Source organism: Rhinolophus hipposideros (genome assembly GCF_964194185.1).
Source record: "Rhinolophus hipposideros genome assembly, chromosome: 6".
NCBI lineage: Eukaryota > Metazoa > Chordata > Mammalia > Chiroptera > Rhinolophidae > Rhinolophus > Rhinolophus hipposideros.
Window position 1 is genome coordinate 95,853,074 of NC_138052.1, and position 25,738 is coordinate 95,878,811.

The following is a 25,738-nucleotide window of genomic DNA, read 5'->3' on the forward strand; positions in this document are numbered from 1 at the left end:
GGAGCTAGAAACATGCTCCTCGTTAGTTCTGTATTGATGTCATTGCTTCATGCTCCTCTGAAGGGCAGCGAATTTCCAGAACACACCCACAGCAAGTTACGTGTTTTACTGACCTGTATTACGGCCATGCTTTGGATGAGTACACAGTCGAGAAGAGAGTGACAGTCAGCAGCTGTTTGTGTCCCTTCCAGGCAGGGTGAAGGGCCCGTAATACTTGGGTCCCTCATAGTTAAGTCTGTTCCAAAGGGAAACTGACATCTGTGAAGCCATCATTTTGCATCAGGGAATTTTTGTACGCCACCCCCCCTTTGCCAGAAAACCGTCACGTTTGAATAAATGTTTTCTGCAAGGCAACCCCACTGCCAGCTCTATTTCCCTAGAAGGAAAAAGAGAAGGAGACCACTTCCATTTCTTCCAACAGTTTTTCCCATGAGTCGGAGTTTATTTAAAACCCAAACATGCTTCTGTTATTTCTAAAATGGCACCGATACAGTATTTCTAAATATAGCCCATGTGTATTTAGCATCTGAAGTCCGCTTGGCACAAAAGGCCACACAGAACATGAAGCAGCCGGCGTCCGACAGGAACTCAAGACACAGCTTGAAGATGGTTTATTTTTTAATGAAATTGTACAGCTCTCTCCCTGCAACCCCACCCCATCTCCGAATTAAAAAAGGAGGGAGAGAGGAGAAGGAGGGAGGGGCAAACCAGCGGGCCCCCCCCGCAGCCCCCAGGCCCTGGCAGGCGCTTGCCGGGGACAGGTTAAGGCACATGCACTGTGCCCGTGTCCGTAAGTCACGTCCAGTGAGGCCTCTGGCTTCTCCAAAGCACAGCTCTCCGGTTATTGCACTAATGTTGTATTACCTTACAACGAAACGAAGGGGCACAGCAAGGAGACGTGTCAGTTAAAGGAACAGATTGCTTCCAGAGAGGGCTGGGCTCCCAGCCACACTTACGGGCCTCACGGGGTTTGGTCTCATCACCCACGTGAAGGTGCCCATGACCACGGTCTGCGCCGCGTGTGCAGGTGTCCAAGACGGTTTGTGTTCAGACCCGGAAGCAGCGTGTGAGTCCACAGCGCAGCTCCTGCAGTGCAAACTCCTCTGCGATCTGAGAGCCAGCGTCTCAGGCAGGAGAGCAAGGGTCCTACCAGCGGCTGCGACAGGGCGAAGGACAGAGGCAAGGCCGGGCCAGCCACTCAGCGTCCAGCTCCAGGGCCAGGCCGCCCGGCGCCCGGCCAGGCCCCGCACTGGCTCTCGCAGGGCGGCGGTGCAGCCCGAGACCCGCTTCCCGTCTGCTCTCAGCATGTGATGGAAGGGCCGACCGTCCTTAGCAGGGGTCGCTGCCAAGCCTCAGTGCAGGCGCGAGAGGTACGGATTTCCTGTCTTCTCAGGAATCCTGCTTTCGTCTGAGAACGGGTCAGGCCAGCGCCTGAAGTCAGCTGCTGCTGCTGTACTTGCCGTAAATGCCCATGAAATCTTTGAAGTCTGACGGTTCCCACACTGAGGTAAGAGGCAAACAATCTCAGCTTCCATTTTCGTTCTGTTTTCATCGAGGCTACTTGGACGATCAGCTTGGCCTGCGCCCGGCTTGTCCCCCTGACCCTGCGTCCCTGCCCGGCAGCAGTTGCCACAGCAGCGAGAATGTCCTTGTTTCCAGCAGCGTGTCCTGAGCTGAGGGTGTCCCGTCCGCCTGCTCATTCCGGGCAGACAGCTAACGCTTCAGAACCTGTGTTCACGCAGACCACAGGGGGACCGTCAGTGGGGACCAGGACACAGACCACGCTTTCTTTACGTCACAGCCATCAGAGAGCTGAGCGGCCAGAGCCTGGTTATTGCAGAGACCGGAGCACTGAACAGTGTAGACAAGAGAGTGCATTTGAAGCGGCAGGTTGTCACATGCCGTTCCATCCATGCCTGCAGTTAATGCAAAACTAGTGACTTTCCTGATAAACGCAGAGGTTGGGGTCAGGTGTGGTGCGAGGGTGGCATCTGACGGGCGCCTGGAAGCCGTGGCCAGGTCTGTGCCGGCCCCCGGGGGACCTGCTGTGTCCCCTAACTGGTGATAAAGCGGAGGCCTTGGGTCTGGGTCTGCACGAGGCAGGAAGCCACCCACGGGGCCCACGAGGATCTGAGGCGGGTGCAGGGGCCCCGCTACCCGCTGCGGCCAACGCTATCTGAAACTCCCAACGTGGATGGAGAGAGAAGCTTCTGGTCTCTGGGGCCGGCCAGGCGCCTCTGCACCGGAGACAACGCTGCTGCTCTGCCCACGAAGAGCTTCCTGGCTGTGGGAGACAGGCTGTCACCACCTCACTGTCACGAACAAGGGGTTTGGAATGGCTAGAAAATTCACTGCAATGTTTAGGGGTCAAGTTAGAACAGACCACACAGAGGACAGTATTTCCAAACCGCCCTGTGGAGGACCTCGGTTTACCCCCGCCGCCTGCCCACACGGCGGGTCAGACTCAGTCCCAGAGGTAAAAATGTGTCCCAGGACAGTCATCTGGCTTCACCTTTTGAATCAAAGTAAAAAAGTCACAGAGGCACCAGTCTTAGACGTGCAGCCCCAGGAGTCACTACAAATGCGCCTGGCTGCCACCAGGGCCCCTTGGCCCTCTTCCTGTACTGTCTGCTCTGGCCTCCACCAGACGCCCCTCGCGGCAGAGGGCACGTCTTGCTTGCCACTGTCAGGCTGCCTGACACCTGGGGACCCATAGGTGGAAAGGCAGGAAGAGACAGAGGAAGGTGAGGTGAGCGGGGCCAGGTCAGGCAGGCAAGCACCCCAAAGACTCTGAGTGACTGGGGTAGGAGGCCCCACCAAGCCCAGAGCAGCCAGGACGGGAAGGACGCTCCACGATAGAGCTCCTGGTGTAAGACTCCAGGAGACTGAAGTGGGGGCCCTGGTGGCCTGCGTGCGGTGACACGAGGGATGTTCCAGGGGGTCCTGGTAGGTGCATGTGGCCTGGAGGCCGGAAGAGGGGACTGTGAACCAGCAGGAAGGAGTGAGTGCCCAAGGCTAGTGACGGGCAGAGGTGAGAGTGACGGAGCTGAGAGTGACAGCAGGTGGAGGTGAGAGTGACAGAGCAGGCGGAGGTGAGAGTGACGGAGGTGAGAGTGACAGAGCAGGTGGAGGTGAGAGTGACAGCAGGTAGAGGTGAGTGACAGAGCAGGTGGAGGTGAGAGTGACAGCAGGTGGAGGTGAGTGACAGAGCAGGCGGAGGTGAGAGTGACGGAGGTGAGTGACAGCAGGCGGAGGTGAGAGTGACAGAGCAGGTGGAGGTGAGAGTGACAGCAGGTGGAGGTGAGAGTGACAGAGCAGGTGGAGGTGAGAGTGACAGCAGGTGGAGGTGAGAGTGACGGAGGTGAGAGTGACAGCAGGTGGAGGTGAGAGTGACAGAGCAGGTGGAGGTGAGAGTGACAGCAGGTGGAGGTGAGAGTGACAGAGCAGGTGGAGGTGAGAGTGACGGAGGTGAGAGTGACGGAGGTGAGAGTGACAGCAGGCGGAGGTGAGAGTGACGGAGGTGAGAGTGACAGAGCAGGTGGAGGTGACAGTGACGGAGCTGAGAGTGTGGAGGTGAGAGTGACGGAGGTGAGAGTGACAGCAGGCGGAGGTGAGAGTGACGGAGGTGAGAGTGACAGCAGGTGGAGGTGAGAGTGACAGAGCAGGTGGAGGTGAGAGTGACAGAGGTGAGAGTGACAGAGGTGAGAGTGACAGAGGTGAGAGTGATGGAGCAGAAGCCAGTGCTGGAAGACAGAGGGGAGGGACCTGCAGGGGAGGGTCAGTGGTAAGGCAGCCTCGGCCACAGGACCAGCCACCGGGCCTGCTCCTAGGAAGGAACTGAGAGGAATGGGGAGCGGACGGGCAGGTGACAGCAGCAAGGACGCACGCTGCTGGAGTGGCATGTGTGATCGGGAGCACTCACATTTTTGGGTGACTGAGACCTGAGTGTTGGTGTCTGAAGGAAAAGACCCAGCAAGTGGGAGCAGTGGCGAGTGGGAGAAGCCCTGGGTGGGGGACAGAGGGGTCCTTGGTGACAGAGGCCAGCCCCCCCCCACAGAGGGCCCTAAGAGGCGGCCCATCCCACTGCCCCAGTGCCCGGTCTGTGCAGTGGGTTCCCAGCCTTCAGCAGGGGCTTCCATGCCAGAGCGAGGTTCCCAGGGGCTTGTGTCACGTAGTGAGAATCCTAAGATCACCTTTTCTTTCTTCCCAGGGCCAACTGTTTCTGTTTCTCTTTTCCAGCGTCATCTCCGACTGTACTGAAATCACCGTCATCTTCAACCAGCAGATTCTACATTTCAAAACAACGAATGAGACATCTTTTTAACTTACATTAAGAGTAAGTTATGTAAACGTATGTAGAGATTTAGGTAATTTATGTAAAAAACCTACCCAAATTGACATAAGGAGATACTCAAATCTGCATAAACCAGATAAGGACCGACAGCGAATATTGTAGGGCTAGATGACAAACTGAGCGAGTCGTAGGCGCAGCTTGAGAAGGGGAGGTAGGTTTACCCACCTGACGGAGTCTGCAACACAGTTGCTCCCAGGATGGGGGGTGGGGGGGGCAAGGAGCCCAGACGAGGGGCTTGACAGGGAGACAAGAATGAGGGGCACAGAGACCCTGTGCACGGGATCAGATGGGATCCCACCCCAACTGTCACTGTCCCACCTGTGCATGTCTGCAGCCACATTGTGCGCTGCTGGAAGGCATGCTCTGTGTCTCTTAATTCCTTGGACTCTCCCAGAAGCTTCTACCAGTGCGTTATGAATACAGACGCTCAGTACGCGCTCCTGGGGGAGCAGGCCCCCTCCCAGTACCCGCAGTCAGCCTTTCACACGGTGTCATTTACCGTAAGTACCGGCCCTTCCGCCTCTCCGTCAGTGGTAACTTAGCAGTTTATAACTGAGAAAACCTAACTCGGGAGGAAAGCGCACGTCAGGAAATGCTGAGGCTCGGGGCTGCGGGGCCTCCCAGGGATCAGCCACATTCCTAAGGGGCCTGGGGGAGTTCGCTGGGGTACCCAGTGATGACCCTGCAGGGATGTGGAGTGACACCTTCAGGAGGGCCGTGCTGCTTCTCCACTCAGGTGAGGAAAATGTCCTCACAGATATCACTTCTAGTCCAATAAATGGTGCAATATTATAATTTTTATTCCAATAAGTAGTATATGATGTACTTTTAAAAAACTGAAATGTCACAAAATAAAATGCGGAGATAACGGGCAGACACCACCTCCTTGGGGCAGCATAAGCGAGGCCACAGTGGGGCGCCCGGGGCCGGGCCACGCCAGTCCCACTCCCTGCACCTCCTTCCCTCGTCTTAAAATGGCTCCTGCGTCCTCCGGTTGTCAGGAGGAAAACTGAGTGACATGGACATGGAGCGTGGCATGTGACAGGACGCTCAGCGCAAGTTAGCAATGAATGGTGTTCACCTTTTACACCACATTTGCTTCCTTTTCACAGTGTTTCTCGAGGGAAAGACCCAGATTCCCTTGAAGCCTCCCCCCCCCCACAAGGTAAGCACCACGGGCGTGGAGTTTGGCGCTACTCTCCCCTCCTGTTTTTACTGTTACTACTCGGCAGTGCTCAGCATTTTCAACGGTTTTACACTTTCCATAAATGATCATCCTGTGCCTGGCTTTGCTTTTTCAACACTAAATATCTGCTGTATGCAGCTGTGGTTTACCCATGTTAACTGCTGTGTTCCATAGCCCTGGGGCCGGACTTTCCCCCCCCTTTTATCTGGTCCCTTTCTGAGGGTCACCTTAGTCCTCTCCAGCTGATGCTATGACAAATGGGGCTTCAGTGGACGTTTTCGTGTGCCTCCTCAGACATGTGTGTGAGTTGGTCTAGGGTAATGACCTAGCGTGGGCCCACCTGGTGTATGGTCTGTTCTCTCTTACTAAACACTGCCGACTGCTCTCCAGAGCAGCTGCCCGCTCCTCCCGGCATGCTGGGGTTCTGGGGTCTGGCCGGAAGTGGCCGCTCACAGCCAGAACTCGCAGGTGCCTGGTTCCCGGGAAGCTGACCATGTTTTCAGCTGCTTATTGGTCACTTAGTTTTCTCTTCTGAGAATTGCTGGATGTTGATCTTTGCCCATTTCTCCCCATTGGTTTATCTTTCTCGAAGTGGTTTGTAGAAGTGCTTCACATATTCTGGGAGGTAATCCTTGTTAATTATATTGTTGCATGTATCTTTTTTCGCTTTTTAAGGTTTCCTTTGGTGAACAAGTTTTCCTTTTAGTGTAGTCAAATTTATCAATCCTTTTGTTTATGCTTCATTCATTTTGTTTCTCATTTTAAGAAAGTTCTTAACCTAAGTCAAAGATTTTCTTGTGTCTTTCCTGCAAAAGGCTGAAAACCACTGCTTTTCACACATAAGTCTTTACACTCAGTGTTCTATGTGGTGTGGGCACAGGTGGCCACAGATTTTATGGGGCCTGAAGCTTTATGTAAATTTGAGGACTCTGTAAAAATATAACCAAAATTATAACTGCATTTTTCCTATATGAATAAGCAATTCTCACAGAACCATGCATTGAATAATCTATTTTTAATGTTGGCTGAAATACCTGTTAAGTGTTCCTATCTGTGTGCGTCTGTCTGGGGCTCCCTACCCTCCACCCCTGCCCCAAGGCCATAGAATCTGTCTTAATACTTAAGGCAAGTGCCCTGCCCTCGCTCTTCAAACACATCTTTAGCTCTCTGGCCCTTTACTATCCTAAATGAATTTATTCTCTTTAATCTACATGGTTTTTCAGAGGGGTGACACTGAACTTCCAATGTGGGAAAAACTGATACCTTGTCTAAAGTGAGGGTCCCGTCCAAGGACATGCTATGGCTCTGTGTCCAACTGAAGCTTTAATGCCACTCAGCATTGTTGTAAACATTCTCCAGAAAAGTCTTCGACATGTTTTTTGTTGGATGTGTTCCTGGGTATCTTGTGATTTTCTGTGAGCTGATCTTGTAATCTTTTGTACTCTCTTAATACATCTAATGGTTCATCTGCACAGTCTACTGAGTCTCCTTTGTAGAAAAACTGCACACAAAACTGTTTCATATTTTCCTTTTAGAATTTTTTTACCTTTTTCATTTTTTTTTATTAACTTTTTTTGGGGGTAGAGGGGGGTAAATTGTCCAGTACAATGTTGACTAGAAGTGGTAATTAAAAGAATACTTACTCCTTAATACAAAATATTAATTATTAAATGATTAAATCAGTAATTTATTATCAATAAATAATTCTTAAATTAAGGATAAAATTAACATAAAAATTATTAAATGGCAACAAAGTAGGTTTGTTCAGGAAAGTAAGGATGGCTCTCTGTCAAGGAACTATTTATGTAACAGCACTACACTACCAGATGAAAAGAAGAAAAACCACATGGATAATTCAACAGATAGAGAAAAGCACAGAATAAAATTCTGTATTAAAAATTCAGTGCTCATGATTTACAAAGAAGAACTCAGAGCAAATTAGGAAGGGAATGTCTTAACCTAATCCAGCTACTCAGAACCTACAGCAACACACTTAGTGATAAAACTTCAAAAGCATTTTTATTTAAGTCAGACCCCAAACTAAGGTTTTTGTACTGAGGCTCTACCGGCCTCATCGAAATGAGTTGTCTGGCTCTCCCTCTTTATTTTCCATTCTCTGAACCAATTTATACAAAATGGGCTTATCTGTGCCTTGAAGAGTTGATAAAACTTCTCTACAAAATCGTCTGATCCTGCTGTTTTGTCCAACTGGTGAATTTGCTGTTAAACAACCACTTACCTTAATGCCAATAGTATCTCCATCTTTCAAGTAATAAGGCGCCCCCTGCAAATTCTCTTGCTTTTTCTTCTTTTTCCTCTTGGTAGTTTGCTGGCTCTATAGAAAAATCAAGCATCTTGAGTAAAGAAAACTCACCCTCAAATTCGTAACTAAATGCCCTATTTGTGAAAACTCACAGGTAACCTACTTACTGCAGGGAAGGCCCAATTCTGAGACAGCCCACGTTACCCAGCTAGATACGGGAAGCCACTCAAACTTCTCAGGAAAGTATTTGGCGATTTCGATCTTCTCCACCGGAAGGGAACAGCTGTCAGCCACTCGCTGCCGCAGGGCGCCCGCGGTCCAGCCTCGCGCCGTGTCCCACACCAAGTCCACAGGTGGTCCGTAAGCCCTCTCCCCAGGGAGACGCCTCTGTGTCCTCAGCAGCACGTCCTGGGGGCTGTACCAGAAAACAGTCCAATGTCAGATTTAAAACAAAATGAGAAATATGTGATAACTGGAAGGGGGGTGATGAGTGAAGCCTCCCCTCCAACTCTTCTCATTTTTATAAGGACAGATTCCCCCCCAGTGCTAGCGGGAAGCCCTCTTTGTTTAGATTTCCTTCAATCCTGACCCGGAATGGAGGTGAAGCTGCCATTGGGAGCCCACGCCAGAGTCCTCTGGGGCGGCAGCGGGCAACACTGAAGGGGGCATGGAGGGAGGAGGGCCGGGGCAGGGCTCAAAGGGGCAACCTGGCAGGTTCCCAGACACTGACTCCATGGGAGGTGCTGACTGCAGACGCTGGCCTGGCCAGAACAAAAGCTATTTCAGGTGCTACAAATCTGAGTTGCTGTGGAGTAGCCAGGGGAATAAAAGCCAGGGCTTTGAGTTGGGAGAGATCGGAGACAGAGATGACAAAAGAGCAGGGATAGGAGGTCCTCGGAGGAAGACTTGAAAGAAGAGAAATATTCAGAGCGGCGGAAGAAACAGATGTATGGAGATTGTTTTAGGACATGAAGTGAAAACTACGGGTAAGAACTGGGAGGGAGAGGGGAGAAATGAAAACTACTGTTTGGTTTTTAGGACGGTGAGACAGTGAGTGCTGGTAACCAGGCAGTCCTGTCATGTTGGTGTTTTTACCAAAAGAAAGGGTGATGCACTGCGAGGCTGGAGAGAACTCAGGGAGAGAGGAGCCTGGTGAGTTAGGAGCCGAGACTGAAAGGGGAGACTGCGCTCCAGGAGGGGCTATGGGAGACGGGACCTCCCGCTGGGGAGGGGTGCTCTCTGCAGTGAGCAGAGCCGAGTGCCGAGAGGGCAGGCTGCAGGCCGGGTGGTCAGCATAGAAGCTGGAGTGGCCGAGGAGGCGACAGAGGCTGATGAGGGCCCCGAGGCCTCGCTGAGGGGGGCCAGGAGCTCTGGGGGGTGGCCCAGGACAGAGGAGCCATGGGGAAGGGACCTCCAAAGGGACACTGCTTATTTAAAAAAGACGAGGCTGCGTAAAACAAACATGGCAAAGGGTCAGGGTCATTATCACAGCAAGAGCTCACACCAAGTTGGTCACGGCTGTATCCCCAATACCTAGAACAATGCCTTTGTCATAATCAATAATTATGTATTGAATTAAAAACAGGCAAAATCAATGAAATAATTCACATGCTCATAAAATACAAATGGCTTATAAGCCTTTGGAAAAGATGCCCAATCTTTATAGCAATCAAAGCACCGAAGCAAATGAGACAAGATAACCATATTTCTTGTATCAACTTAGCAAACATTTAAACAATGATGATATTTAACGTTAGTTTGAGGGTGAGGTGAAGTAAATACTCAGAAACACTGCTTGTGGGTACATAAATTGGTATAATTACCTGGAAAGGAATTTAACAATTTATTTTAAAAGGTCTAAAATGTCCATACGATTTGATTCAGAAATTCCCCTTCAGGAAACTACTCCGCGTAATACAATTTGTATCAAGAGTTCATTGTTACAAAACTGACCTTAAATGAAGATTAGACATGGTTGAAAGAGTGCTATTAGAGTTATTATACAACGAGAATGACAGTCACAGCATATCAAGTAGAAAGAATCCTACGAATCTTCATATTGGTGACATTAACAAAACGTCTTATAGAGATTTTCCTATGAAAACAATAATAGGAAAGTTTGATTGTAGACAGCCCTGGGGTGCTTCTTGATTCAGTAAATAATTACTATGACAAAGGGATTGCTCTAGGTATTGGGGATACAGCGGTGACCAGAAACACCATGTAACCTGCTGTCACAAAGCTTACACCTTCGTACTGGGACACAGATGGTAACAGATAAGTAAGTATATAATATGCCCAGTTATGATACTAGGATGAAAAAGGTAGAATCGGGGCAGAGGGACAGGTGCTATTATAAGCTAATCAGTTGATGCACGACCTGGACATGTGCATTCTGCTTATACAAGGAGCCTTATGGGGTCCATATGCCTTTGTGACTTACTGAAAACCAGTTCTCATTGTTTTATGGGAAAATGAGTTTCAAGTTCTAGACATCCCACACACGAATACATTTCTAGAACACAAACTGTTTTAACTTGACAGGTTACTCAGAAGCAGTGAGAAAAACCTTTAGTATTAAGTTGCTGGATTTTGAAGAAACCATCCATAAGACATATGTGTAATTTCATAGGTGTCGTTGGATGTCTTACCCTAAGTTTTCTTCTTTCTGAAGGGGCTCTAAGCAGATCTCAGTTCTCCTTCCCAGTTTATATTCCCTGATCATAAATGAAACAAAATAAAATTGAGTGACATTATTTAATTTTTAAAAACACTTTTTGCCAATTTTAAGCTTTCTTCTCAAGCAAAATATTATACCACATAAGAATAATCAAAATTTAAGAGACTACTATGAACAATTATACTCCAACAAACTGGACAAGTTAGAAGAAATGGATAAATTCCTAGAAACATGCAACCTACCCAGACTGAATCAAGAAGAAATAGAAAACCCAAAGAGACCAATTATTAGTGAGGCGATTGAATCAGAAATCAAAAACCTCCTTGAGTGTAATCTCCCCCTTTCATTCTCATCTCCTAACTCACCAGGCTTCAGTCTCTCTGAGTTCTCTTTCCTCCAGTTATTCCTTTTCTCCCTTTATCACCCTCTCTTTTGGTAAAAACAAAGAAAAGTCTAGGACTACATTGGTTTCACTGATGAATTCTACCAAACATTTTGAAAAAGAATTACAGCAATCCTATAACTCTCCCCAAAATAGAAGAGGTGGGAACCCTTCTAAATTTATTTTATGAGGCCAGCATGATGTCAAAAACCAGACAAGGACACCGTAACAAAATTACAGGCCAATATTCCTGAGCACAGATGCAAAAATCCTCCACAAAATATCAGCAAACTGAATTCAACAATACATTAAAAAGATCGCACACCACGATCAAGTGGGATTGATGCCAGTTTGCAAGGGTGCTCCAACATCTGCAAAGCAACTCGTGCGACACCACATGAACGGGGAAGGATACAAATCGTATGATCATTTCAACGGATGCAGAAAAAGCGTCTGACAAAATTCACCATCTTTTCATGTTAAAAACTCAACAAACTGGGTATAGAGGGAATGTACCTTAACATGATAAGGGTCATACATGACAAGCCCACAGCTCACATCATACTCAGCGGTGAAACCTGAAAGCTTTTCCTCTAAGATCAGGAACAAGGCAGGGTGCCCACACTTGCCACTCTTATCAGTAGGACTGGAAATCCTAGTCAGAGCAATTAGGCAAGAGAAAGAAAAGGCCCCCGCATCAGAAAGGAAGAAGTAAAACTGTTTCTATGTGCAGGTGTCATGATACTATATTTAGAAAACCTTAAAGACTCCACCAAAATAACACTATTAAAACTAATAAATGAGGTCAAGTTGCAGGATACAAAATCAATATACAAAAATCAGGTGCATTTTATACACTAACAGCCAACTATCAGAAAGAGAAAGTAAGAAAACAATAATGGCATCAAAAAGAATACAATATTTAGGAATAAATTTAACCAGAGGTGAACGATCTGTACACTGAAAACTAAGACACTGATGAAAGAAAACAAAGACACAAATAAATGGGAAGATATTCTGTGTCAGTGGACGGGAAGACTACTGTTAAATGTCCATACTACCCAAGGCAATCTACAGGTTCAATGCAATCCCTATTTCAGGGGCATTTTTCACAAAAATAGAAAAACCAATCCTAAAATTTGTGTGGAGCCACAAAAAGACTCCGAATAGCCAAAGCAATCTTAAGAAAGAACAAAGCTAGAGGCATCATGTGCCCCAATTTCAAACTAGATTACAAAGCTGTAGTAACCAAAACAGTATTGTACTGATGTAAAAACAGACACATAAATCAATGGAACACAATGGAGACCCCGGACATAAACCCATGCACATATGATCAATTAACTTACAACAAAAGCACCAAGAACACACAAGGGGAAGGACAGTCTCTTCAGTACCTGGTATTGGGAAAACCGGGCAGCCTCATGCAAAAGCACAAAACTGGATGGCTCTTACACCACCCACCAAAATCACTCAACATGGAGTCAAGACTCGAATGTAAGACCTGAACAGTACAATTAGAAGAAAACATGGTGGGGTGCAGCGCTATGTTCCTAAGCTCCTTGACACTGGTCTGGGCAATTTTTTGGATGTGACCCCAAGAGCAAAAGCAACACAAGTGTAAATAACAAGTGGGACCACATCAAGCTAAGAAGCTTCTGCACAGCACAGGGAACCATCAGCAAAATGAAAAGGCAATGTCTGAAATGGGAGAAAATATTTGCAAGTCATATATCTGATAAGGGGTTAATACCTCAAGTATATGAAGAACTCATATAACTCAATAGCAAAGAAACCCCAAACAAGCCTATTAAAAAAATGGACAGAGGGAAAGAATAGACATTTTTCCAGAGAAGAAATACTAATGGCCAGAGGTACGTGGGAGGTACTCGACAACACTAGTTACAGGGACATACAGACAGAACCACAACTAGGTATCCCTCTAGCTGTTAGAATGGTCATCATCAACGAGACAAGACATTAAGTGCTGGCGGGGATGGAGAGGAAAGCGCACCCCGTGCACTGTTGGTGGGAATGTAAACTGGTGCTACCACTATGGGAAACAGCATGGAGGTTCCTCAAGAAATGAAGAATAGAACGACCTTATGACCCAGGAAGCCCACTCCTGGGCATTTATCAGAAGGAAATGAAAACAGGATACCAAAGAAATACCTGCACCCCCATGTCTACTGCAGTGTTATTCGTAACAGCTAAGATACAGAAATACCCTAAGTATCCAGCAACACATGAATGGATAAAGACGTGGTGTGTGTATGTGTGTGCGTGTGCGCGTGCGCGCGCGCACACACACACTACTCAGCCACGAGAAAGGAGGACATCCTGCTGTTTGCAACAACATGGATGGACCTGGAGGGCATTATGATAAGTAAGGTTAAGTCAGACAAAGAAAGACAACTACTGTATGCTATTTACTTATATGTGTTCACTAAAAAAGCCTAACTCATAGCAGCAGAGACCAGAACGGTTCCCAGAGGCTGGCAGGGGAGGAAAGGGGAGACGTTAGTCAAAGGGTGCACATTTGCAGTTGACGAATAAGGTCTGGGATCTAACACGCAGCACGGTGACTAGAACTAATACTACAGTGTTACATACTTGGCAGTTGCTAAGAGAGCAGATCCTAAATGCTCTCACCATGACAAAGGAATGGTAATTACGTGCTAGCTGACACTACACTGGTCATCACTTGGCCATATGTAAGTGTATCAAATCAACAGGCTGCATGCCTTCAACTCATACAATGTCCTATCAGTTATACCTCAATAAAGCTAGAGGGAAAAAACACTCAAAATTTTGTTCAGTCTCTGGAGCACAGTAAAAATACATGAAGCTACATTTTATACTTGATATGGAAAACTAAAGTCCCAGAATTTGATTTATGATAAAAAGCATTGTCTAACTGCCAAATGTGGAATTACCAGGAACAGGTTTTCTGTTACTGAGTGTTCTATGAGAAACCTACCTGAGCTGCTGCTGGTTGATTCGTAAAAGCCTGCTGGGGCGCTTGCTCTCCACTGTCCAGGCTCTGAGGAAGGCTGGGGATGGGATGAACAATTCTGAGAAGGAGGGCAAGGTCATGGCCTAGAAAAGAAACAAACATTTGTCCAAGGGTTTGAAAAAGCACTCTTAAAACTATGTTGCTTTAGGAAATAAATGAAGCACTACACAATATCAGCTGAGGCAACGAGTATCCTGAATGATAATATCTATAAAAAAAGCAGGAGTATCTCTTCAATGAAATTAATCATGAGTAATTTTTGTATTCCTCTCTCCTGAAATCAGCTTGAGAGATAAGTGAGTTTTTGATTTCTAAATCTGAGCCAAAAGCTCCGTTTCATATGTTTTAGAAAAGGAAACTTTCAAATTAATTTCTATGTGAGTATAACTCACAAGAGTGGATGGAGGTCATGCTAATAAAAGCAAGGGATTCGTCTTCAACTTTCATCAGTAATTGTACAACGTTTGCTCTGCCAAGGAAATAACTTTTGAAATTATTTCAAAATCTTTGGATCCAACTGCTAGGCCCAAACTGCTGTAATTCTGTAGGAATAGACAACTATTTATATATTTAGGCTGTAGTATATAAAATGGCCAATATTCATCCAGTGTTTTTTTTTTTACCTAAAAACAGAAATTTTGTATTTTTTAATCCAATACAAGGGAAAAAAGAGTCTCTTCCCATTTGTCCTCATGAGAATAAGACCGTTTGCTTTTTCTGAGGACGGTCCCTTCATACACTGAGGACACACTAGTCAAAGATGAGTGACTGACATTCCTATTATCTGCCCCAGATTTTATCCTTTGAGAGGACGAAGGGATGTTTACGTCAGTCCCACAATAACAGGTGCTTCTTAAGCATTTAGTGTTCATTGTATTCAATCCAGTCACCCTGTTTGGACAAAACACTCTTTCCCTACGAATGTAATGCCTGAGAAAACAGTAGAATACCTAGTCTCACACCCTAATGTAAAGCTAATATTCTGACCTCCTGGGAAACTGGTAACACATCTTTTAACTAACAACATTTAACACACGGATCACAAAGATACAAAAACAATGTAAATAAAGGGGTAACAAGTGTTTCAACAAATCATGTTTACCTAAAAAATAAAAAACAGAGGCTGCAAGTCACTGAGGATATATTTGTGCCTGTCAGAGTCGGGAGAAATGAAAGCCACAGGGCAACTGGCAGAAAAGAATACCAGAGATCTGTCTGAGCCTTGTGTGTGCCGCCTGTCGGGTACTTACCATCGAACATGGCACATAGCATATGCCATGTCAGAACAGACTGTAGTTGAGGGAAAAGGAAATAGAAGACTATGTTAATATCTCACTGGAAGAAGCCAGGGCACCACAGGATGCTGCAGGTAGAAGTCTCACCTGAGACTTCAGCTCGGCCAACGTGGCGTCTTCTGAGATTTCAATGTCTCCCAAGTAGCAGAGGGAAGCTTCTGCATACGTGTCGCCAGGAGCTCCTACAAAGGACAGAGCTGGATGTCTGAAAGGAGCTTTCAATGCATTTATTTCAATGCAGTTCATATTTCTGAACTGCATGCCTCGTTTTGATGTTGTAAATAGCTTTAGTCCAATTGCATTCAAGAAACTTGGAACCTGGAGTTCCTGGAACTCGCGCCTCCTGACCTTGGAGGGGAGGGAGCCCTGCATCGTCCATCAGCCACCAGGGCCACGCTGCTGGCACAATACCATGGCTTTCCCACTGTAATGGGTGTGAGGATTTCTGCACTGGTGCTGTCTACCTGGAATGTTCTTTTCCACACTCTCTCCTTCCTTAAGGAGGTCTTTGCTGATAGGATACTCTGCCCTTAGTCATCATATTAGCTTCCTGTTTCTTTCACAACACTTATCCCACCTTGTTTCTCTTTTGTCTGTTTTCTTGGGGTATATATGTATTGTTTTCCCCTAATCTGTCTCCCAAAGAATATGATTTCAAGAGAGGGCAGGCCATAGTTCTTATTTGTCTGCCCAGTCGCTGGTCTGGTGGATGCCACACGGTAAACGTTTATTGACTGAAAGAACCCTGGATAGTAAGAAGGCCTTTCTACGTTTGTTTTAAAAAGGGGAAAAACAACATGCTCTCTCATCTAAACTTCTGGATATGAAAGTGGACAACTATTATTAAAAATTCAGAATTATTGTGCTTTAATTAAATGTCTTCGTTTATTGCTGGGCACGCTGCTGGTACGTAATAAAAATCAGATGATAAATAAACGAAGTGAAAAGGCTTCTTGTATCTTAAGGACACCACAAGCTGGGAGACACTTTTAGGAAACTGTTTCCCCATATGTTGTGATAAAGAAGGGCCACCAAAAAATGAGCCTGTTTCTTCACTTTCATGGAGAGCCACACTGACTAAACATGCTTTTTGAGTCCTTAGCCAACCCTCTCTGTAACTATTATCCTATCACGAAAGCATCTTGAGAATTAGTTAGCGTATCTAGTATAACCCAATGCAGTAGAAATCTACTTTTCCCAATGGCAATTCAAGCTCGTTGCTGGGGACTTCTTGCCCATCATGACGTGTGCTGCATTTTGTCTGTGGAGAAGCAGCGCAGAAGTAAAACAATACGATCACACTCGCTGTTCCTTCCCAGAAGTCAGTGGGCTGAGGCGGACCACCCCTGAGGCAGTCCCTGGGACCCTGTGACAGAAAGAGCAGGGGGGACTCCGGCCTCTGGGGGCTGCAGTGAGGCCCTCGTGAGTGACTGAAGCCTCAATCGCCTGGTCGGTTATAATAAATGAGGAGCTATTCACAGCTATTCACACATGAGGATCCTGAGAGGTGCTATATAGAAATTCCTTGGAAAACGTGAATATACTGATAGAATATAAAAATCCATTTTTCGTAACAAATTGCACCCCAGAGAGATTCCCAAGCACTATAAAAAACAGGCTAGTGTTTGTTATGGAATGACTTAGGGAATAAACAGGTTTTCATTTTCAATCTTACGTTTTTAAAAATAAACACTTCCAGTGCCTCGTAGGGCAGGCAGCACCGCCTTTTCTTTATGGCACGCTGGCTGCTGCGATGCGTGTGTTCTCACCTTGGGTGGCAGTGGCTCCCCAGACCCCGCCTTGGGGAGGGGGACCGTTCCTCTGGTCCTGGTGACTCCTCCATGGGCCTGCGCAGCCGCGAGGCTGGTACCACCAGATGGGCACCTTCAGGAAACCCTGGAAACGGAGCATTTCTGACAGCTGTGATGCACACAGGTAAAGCGAACGCCCACTCCTACTCTCCCAGGGAGAAACGTCTTGGTAACAGACAATGTTCCTGAACTTATTATGTTTCCTTTTAGATGTATAAAACTGCCATCTATTGTACTTGTTAACTGTTTATACAATTAAAAGTTTAAGTCATAAAAATCAGACTTTGGAATGACTAGAACTATAGGTTTTTGCTTAGAAGTATCTTAGTAGCTACAATGAAATGAAAAGTATAAACAAAATCACAAAACATACGACAGGACAGACTAGATAACTATTTCAAGCACTGTGAGAGCACCAGTAGCACAATGCACCGATTGCAAGCAGTTTCATTTATTAAAGTTCCTAAAGGAAATTTATTTATAGAGAACCAATAACCTGTTAATTTACGTTGGATTCCTGTACAAACGACATGAAAGAAATCCCTTTCCTTAAACATGTCCTCTACTTTCAGTTTTACAAATCTAACTGGTTTTTCCCCACCCCTTTTTTGAGTTAGGAAACAACTTTAATAGATTTATTCGAGATAAAAGATGTTGTTACAGTGCTCAACTTCCAACAGAAGATGGGAATGTTAAAGAAAAAAATACTTTAAATATATATTTCAAGAAATGCATATTAAAATGAGAATATTTTTCTGTTTATTGAATAGGCGAAGATTAACAAATACTCAATCTCCATTCAATTAAACAAATGTAAAACAGAACAACAAAATTCCATTTTTTCACCTACCAGATTGTCAAAAGCAAACTCTTACCGGAGGAGGGAGTTTTCCTTCAATTACCAGCAAAGTGTCTCCAGAACACATCACAAGCTCTTTCAGAGTTGCATCCTGGGAATACAGAAATTTTGTTTTGTCACTTACGACTTCTTCAAGGAACAGATAAGACAGTTGGATCTTTGTTTTTAAAATCCCTATGCCTCTATTAGCCTTTCAAGAACAAAATACCAAGTAAAACAGATGTTGAAGAGTAGGAAATAAGACTATAAAAGAGTATTATCATTATGTATTAAATTATGGGGGATGAACTCTAAGTATCATAAAAGATTAGAGGAAAGGGACAGAGATGAGAAGAAAAATGATGAGAGACTGATTTACAGAAGATGAAATTTTTGTTAAGCCTAAAAAGATGGGTTGGATTTGGAAAGCTGGAGCAAACTGGAAGAGGAGGAATTTCGCATGAGAAGGAGAACAGAGCAAAGTCAAGGTTAAGTCAAGAGTAAGTATGGCTTGTTTTGGGGAAGAGCTAAGAGACTAGACTGGTTAGAGTAGGCAGTGTAGGTTGGAGAGTAACAGGGAAGAAAACCGGATTGGAAGGTGGTCACAGATGGAAGGAATGTGGAATAGAACACAAGGCGTTTTAAGCTGCTTTGAAAAAAGCCAGTTAAGACTTCTGAGAAAGGGTTTTAAAAAGCAGTCTTGCTGCTACGTATGTGACATACCGAAGAGGGGGACACTTGGACTCAGGGAAGCCAGCTGTAGTGATTTAGGTAAGAGGCAAAAAAAGGGGCGAGAGGGCTTGAACCAGGAGGTCAGCAGTGGGAATAGTCAGGAAGGAGTGGACAAACTGACAGGCCGCTGAAGGCTGAGACCAAATCTGAAGGACGGCAGGGAAGCAGGGAAGTGCATCTCAGGCTGAAAAGATGAGGTTGGGAAAGACAGCAAATCTGGGAAGGGGAGCCAGTTTTGAGGGTAATGAGTTGCACTAAACAATTTTAGAATTCTTTGATACCAATTTGGGAATTAATAGAGAAGAAAATGCAGAAACCATTTGACTAGATAGCTCTTCTGACATCCAAACTATATGTCCTGAAGACTCTTTGGGGTCCACCTCTCCCTCTGAGCAGTCAAATTCCTGGCCGAGACCCAAGAGGGACCTCTCCACACTGTTGCTGCCGGCAGTACCGCAGAGCGCTCCAGGGACAGCCCGGCACACCTACTTAAACCAGCCTTGGCTCATGTTCAATGCTACTGTCTTCTGAGAAGGAAGCAGGCAGACAGACTGGGGGAAGGGCAGGTACCACGATTGTCTGAACTGTCTCACAAAGCTTCATTTTGGGTCTACTTCTAAGGCCACGGGTTTGGACAGGAGGTTCGATGCTACTTGGATCAATAATAACATTAATCAGATCCCAACTAGCCTATGATAAAATTGTTCCTAAGGCTACTCTAAAACTTTGGCTGGATCTAGAGATGTAGTTTGGATCAGAACCTAAGCAACTGGCTGGTAAAATGAATTCTGCCATCAACTTACAGAGAAACTCTGAGATTAAAATACTCAGGTTTCAAATTTCAGAGTGTATCTTCAAACTCTTTCACTAGTTCAAGTGTCTTTTGTTCTCTGAAGTTCTCTGCCTCCTGATGGAGAGCTAGTATTCCTAGGGACACACTCGTACCAAAGAGGACTGAACACATGTAGCCCCGCTGCCACTCAGCTCAGACTTACCCTCTGACTCCATCAAAAAGCTAAAGGAGGAAAAAGTAAAGGAGACCTATGTATACAGATTACTGTATCCTAAAAAAATTAAAGCCTGCTGTAGAATCTAGTCACATGAGTGGGGGGAGTATCCTGTATGAAAATACCAAATAAATACAATCATTTTAAGAGTGAAACGTATAGAAACAATCTTACTTCTTCACGTAAAGGCTCCCCAGCTTCATAGCACCAATCCATTTTTCGTAAATGCCACATGTCTCCTGTGAAGGAATCAAAATAAGGATGAAAAAAAAATTCAGAAGGATATGTCTGAAGCATTTGCAGGGTCAGGAATGACCCTTCTGGGTAAATGAGATGCAAACAGGATTTGATCTAATAATAATTGACTAATTTTTAAAGTAAACTATCTCATCCAGAGCACGAGAAAAATTAAGCTGTTCTCCCAACTTGGTTAATTTTCTCTCTGTTCCACCAAGAAGAGATGTATAATTGTATATAACATATAGTTGCAAATAAAAATAGCACTTGCTACTATTAATACAATATGTACACTATGTCTTTATTATTTACATGTATACACACACAGACATCACACGAGTATAGAATATGTACATATACAAGTACGTATAGAATTCCTTCTAAAATCATTGTGAAGTTGAGTTTCATTTCACTGTCTTTGCTGAAAGCATACGCTAACATTGCTCAGCAACGTTACAATAAAACTACGTGCAACAAAACTGTTCCTATCCAACTAGCAGTTAATCTAACAAAAAACAGTGCTTTGGGAATAGCATGTAATGAAGTTGGTATAAATGAACATTTATAAATGTTAAATACTCTAAATTTCTGTTTTTCACACTGATAAAATGGGAAGAGAATTTTTTGAGGAGGAGAGGGAGTTGAGTGGAGCAAAAGTTGGAAATCCCAGTTATTAAAAAAAATAGCAATGTCTTACAAACTTTGTCAACTCCCTTACCGACCAAAAGAAACTGCAGCCAAAGGAATGAGCATAGATCTCATATTTATTCTGCAGAGGCCACAGGTTTTGAATACCATTATTGTTCTTTGCAGACACTTTTTTGTCACTATTCTAGTTTTAAATACAGTAAGAGTTGTATCAATAACTTAATCTAGGGATGTTAAAAAGAAAAAACAGCAATAAGTTAAAGGTGAACACCATTACTTCACAGGACAGCATGGTGCAAAGAACTCAGGTTCTGAAATCAGAGACCTAGCTGCTCACTGTATAACTCTGGCTAAGCCATTCTGCCATTCTCAGCCTCTGTCTTGTCGTCTGTAAAATGGGGACGAGTGATGATCCCTGCAGGGGAGGACTGTGGTCGAGATGACATAACACACTGTCTGCTGCTCCCAGTAGAATGCCTTCGCCCAGAGCACATTCTCTTCCCTGCAGACAGCACCCCGGGCTTCCTTCCACCTGAATGAAGTCTGAGAAGGGCAGAGCGCTCTGATGAAAGCAGTCTGATGCTTCATCAAACTCACTAACGTGGCTCCACCCAGTAGCTCCTTCAAGACATCCTGTATTTATGTTTTTCATTTATACTACCTTTCCTCATCTATACCACAAAAATACTGGCATGAAACACGACACTGAAATTCTGAATCAATGAGGTTAAAAAAAAATCAGTGAAAGACCTGGGTGATTCCGGAGGGTATAAATCTTAACGTGATCTCTTGTGCCTTTGTCGGAACCTATCTAGGTTCTCTTTCCTCAGTGGTAGGCTAAGCTACAGCTGTCAGCTAGCAAACAAGAACCAGGAGAATTCATGGTTCTTGGCTAGAAAGAGAAACTGACAGACCTGGAAACAAATAGGCTCGTAAATAAATCCTGTATTATGAATAAAGGCTGTGGATAAGAGTATGTACCATCACGGTCTGTCACTTACCAGGAAGGCCAGATTTCTCCAGCATTATCTTTAAACACTGTAAAAACAAGAATGTTCTTTAGTTTTCTGTTTCTGAGTTACACCGTTGTGAGAAACAGCCTCTTTAGACCCTGGGCCTATTAAACTGATTATATGTAATAATTTTCTAACAGATAATGACATACATCGTTAAGCAGATGATTAAGTAAACTCTCCTTCCTAAGGGCCAGGTGGGGCCAACCCAGGAGGGAAAACCCAGTTGCCTGTGTTCACAACCAGAACTCAGCTCAAAGGTTCGTTCATCCACTTCCGATCTTTCTCTGCATCAAGATGAATGGTGTATTTTTGGCCAGATATGATTAATTGGGCTGGTTTAATAGACACACATTAAACTTTGAATCCTATCAAACGAGATTAACCTTTATCTGGCACCCAGGAAACACAACTGGTCATATATGAACTCCCAAGAACTGTGTAAGCTGTGACCTCATGAAACAATGTAATAAACGAGACACGATGAACAGAAGTTTAAATAAAACAAAATAATTAAAAATTCTCAACTTCTGGAGAGGAAAAACATTCTTCAATAAACCTAGGGCAAAAGAGTAAACAGTGTTTGATTTATACTACAGTAAAGCAGAAGGGAGCAAGGTAGTCACTGCTGTATGCTTGGAAAACAGAGAAGAGCAAACGAAACATCCTGCAATGGGGAACACTTCAATAAACTATGAAAAGTCTTCAAACAGTTAACAGGATGAAATAGATTTATATGAACTGGTGTAAAAGATCTTTAAAATATTTTAAGTGAAAGAGTCCTAGTATAATATTTGCAGCATGATCCCATTCATGATTTAAAAGAAACGACACAGACAAGTCAAGCTCTTTCTTTCTATTATATATGTACAGACACAGCCACGTGTTTGGATACGCAGGGCAAAGGTCTGGAAGGGTGCACACGCTACTGGTTTGGATAAAATTATCTTATTCAATGACAACAGTGACGTCTGGGGAAGGAACTATAACACGGTAGTGACCAAGGGGGACTTTTAGCTCCTCTCTGAAGTTTAAAAGATAAGAAAACATCCACGACTACTTGCATGATTAAAAATAAAAAAGACTTTAAAATATTAAAGGTTATTTAGAAAATGATGTCAATGAGAACACAGTACATTAAAACACAGGGAATGGAACCAAGGCTGTATTCAGAGAAAAGTGCAGTCTTAAAGGCTTCCTTTATTTAATAAGAACAAACAGTTGAGCCTTCAACTTGGGTTCTAGGTACAGGAAACAAGCGGGGTAGAGCTGTTTGAGGCTCGGCAAGGGGGCAAATGCAGCTGGAGCAGAGTGAGTGAGAGAGGAGGGTAGTCAGAGGATTTGAAAAAGACACACAGGAGCTCCAGAGGTCACAGCATTGTGAGTCACCCAGGGACCTCTGCTCTGACCCTGAGGGTCGGGACTGGAGCAGGGGCTGATCTGACTTGCACTTTAAAGATCACTCAGCTTCTTTGTAAGAACACACCCTGGGAGGTGCAAGGTTGGAGGGAAGCAGCTCAGGAGCTGCTGGAATAATCCAGACGAGAGATGACAGGGTGACAGCAGCGCAGAGGATGAGATGAGGTCAGCTCCTAGGTAAATCCTGATGGTCGAACCAAAAGGACTTCCTGAAAAACTGGATGAGATGTAAGAAATACAAGAATCAAGGATTTGTATTAGGCCTAAGCGAGGAGAAAGATGGAGCCGCCATAACTGAAGAAGAGGAGAATGTGAGTGAACGGTTTGCGAGAGAAGATCAGGAGTTCCGTTCTGGGTGTGGGAGGACGATCAGACAGGCAGTGGCAGGTGATACAAGCAGGGAGTGCTGGGGCGAGGGCCAGGCCAGGTACTGAGCATCGAAGTGCTCAGAGATAAAGAGGAAACAGCGAACTGAGAAGGGGTAGGCAGGAAACCCTGAAGAGTTGCGGTCTTCGGGAAACAGTGACAAAAGTGTTTCAAAGAACAGACATCAAGCACGTCCAGTGCTGCTGACAGCCAGTGAGATGGAGCCTGAGAGGTGCTCACAAGACTGCAGCATGCAGGCCACTGCCGGCCTCCGTAAGCGCTGTCTGGGGTGGAGGGTTGGGAACAAGTCTGCCCTTGGTGGGTTCAACAGAGAACAGAAGAATACACGCATTGCTCCTTTGGAAAGTTTTGTGGTTTCATTCTTTGAAATTAAAAAACACTAACGTGAAAAGGCAAATGAAAAACTGAAAATATTTACAGCATGTAACAAATGGCCAAAAAATTGTAACATTTGTAACAAATGTTTTCTCACGGAAAATTTCAAACACACGCAGAGAACAGTAAAATGATCCCTTAAGCACCGATCACCCATCTCACTGCAGCGGCCAGCCCTGTTTGTCAGCACCCCACCCCACTTCCCCTGTCCTGCCCCCCTCAATTCTTTTGAAGCAACTGTCAGATACATTATTTCATTTATTCATATTTAGTACTCATCTCTAAAAGATGTCAATTCTTTTAAAAAACATAACCCTAAAATAATTATGACACCTAAAACAATTGAATTCGTTAATAGCAGATATTCAGTTAGTGTTCACATTTCGCTGCCTTCTCTTTATCTATTACTAAAATGTTTGCTCTGAATCAGTGGCCAAATAAAGCCCCCTCGCCACACCTGCCCTTCTCGTTAGTCTCTCCTGACCTGCAGGCCATCCTGAAGAGGGGTTTTCCAGGCCCGCGCTGCATGGAACACGTCCCTCTGTCCCCTGTACTTTGTATACACTGGTACTCGCACTTAGAGGCTTGATCAGACTCGGGTCCAGTTTGGGTTTTGGGGTTTTTTTTGGCAAGAAGAGCGTGGGCACTGTGTCAAGCTTTCCCAATGTCTGGGTGTTGCTCTTTTTGGGGTGTTAACAGTCTTCAGGATCAGTGTCTAGATCCATTCAATCATTTGGAATTAGAAAATGTGACACAGTAAAATTCTTTGCATTTTATCAGTTGAGATGTGTTTATAAAAACACCCTTTATAATCTATTTGGTTGCCCTGCAGCATAGTTTGCAAAACAAAAAACAGGACAAATGTTTATTTCCTGTATGGTTCCCAAGCACCCATGTCGTTACCCACAGGTAACCAATGAATATGATATTTTTAAGGATCATATGAGCTCATGTAGTGATCACTTTTCCTATTATTCCCACTGAGATTCAAACTGTCTCCTCTTTAACCAGTGGGAACCTCTCCGAGCTGGCTCCTGATTCTCTCTGCCAACACTAGTCTTTCCTGGCTTCAGTGCTTTTGTTCTGAATAGAGGTTCCAGACCCCTATGACACTTTCCTGACCTAGATACAGAACCAGCCATTACTGCAAGAAGCCCTGGTTCCTTCTAACAGGAAAGGGTATTTAGCGACCACAATCTGGGTGTTGGGGTGCTCACTGCTCTCAGGCTGGTCACTGTTTCTAAGCTACTGCAGTGGAAAGAACTAGAAAATATTTGTTTAAAGGAAAAAAGACATCAAGTTTATTGGACTCGTCTAATTCAAATTCGGGAGTACAGGTGTCATTGAACCACACTGATGTTATTCTGTCTCTCCACATTCCAACACAGAAAGTCGAAGTTCTCAGTCACACCAATATAATTATGCGTTTGCTTTATCACACACACATGCATACTAACATTCATACCGCTGGGAGTAATTATGTGTGTATACAAGGTAAAAAACAGAACAGAAATATGCCAGAATGTTAATGTTAGCGGGATAAGAGATATGGAGAGGTTTTAATTGTTCCTTTTAATCCATTTCTACATATCCCAAATTTCTACAATCAACAAGCATTACTGATAATCAAAAAATAATATCAATAATCGAATTTTTAAAATTCCAGTTGATTCACCAAGTTTTAAGCTCTCCAAACTATTCCTTCAGTGAGTACGTAGAATTCTTTAAAGTATATTATGAAAATCCTAGCTTTATGACCTCAAAATTCTAACACAGGTAACCACTGTTCCCCATACCAAACACCCACAAACCCCTTCCTGCCCCTCCCAAAAAAGTAAAATTACTTACATCTCTGACAGTTATCGTTTCTTCTACTATAATCTCCATCTCTGTCCCAGGCTGAATGTCACTCCCCACAGTGAAAAACAGGAACAGCTAAGATCGAGACAGAGTATGAATGCAATTTAATCTAAATTTTAAAATTCTATAAATGCATTATTTACTTCCAAAAAAAAGAGCCAATAGTCCACAAAACTTTAATAAATATTTCCAATTATGTAAAAACAAGACTACATCGGGTAATTGAACGTTACGA

At 44.6% G+C, this 25,738-nt stretch overlaps 1 protein-coding gene across 12 annotated transcripts in view; it reads right to left on the bottom strand.

Moving 5' to 3' along the window:
• Positions 1-405: 405 nt before the first annotated feature.
• USP40 (ubiquitin specific peptidase 40) overlaps positions 406-25,738 on the bottom strand; it is a 71,045-nt gene continuing 45,712 nt past the window's right edge. For 9 of the 12 annotated variants that reach the window (XM_081050892.1, XM_081050898.1, XM_081050896.1 and 6 more), the window contains 12 exons: positions 25,492-25,578; positions 21,451-21,487; positions 19,739-19,803; positions 17,863-17,937; positions 16,946-17,072; positions 15,264-15,358; positions 13,846-13,964; positions 10,455-10,520; positions 8,008-8,218; positions 7,780-7,875; positions 4,194-4,288; positions 406-2,284 (listed from right to left, as the gene is read on the bottom strand). In XM_081050892.1, the coding sequence (XP_080907018.1) occupies positions 2,173-2,284; positions 4,194-4,288; positions 7,780-7,875; positions 8,008-8,218; positions 10,455-10,520; positions 13,846-13,964; positions 15,264-15,358; positions 16,946-17,072; positions 17,863-17,937; positions 19,739-19,803; positions 21,451-21,487; positions 25,492-25,578 (1,185 nt within the window). In that variant the 3' untranslated portion in view covers positions 406-2,172. Of the gene's footprint in view, positions 2,285-4,193; positions 4,289-7,779; positions 7,895-7,970; positions 8,219-10,454; positions 10,521-11,381; positions 11,521-13,845; positions 13,965-15,263; positions 15,359-16,945; positions 17,073-17,862; positions 17,938-19,738; positions 19,804-21,450; positions 21,488-25,491; positions 25,579-25,738 lie in introns of those variants that run through there. The other 3 variants (XR_013993487.1, XR_013993488.1, XR_013993489.1) reach the window with 3 other exon arrangements.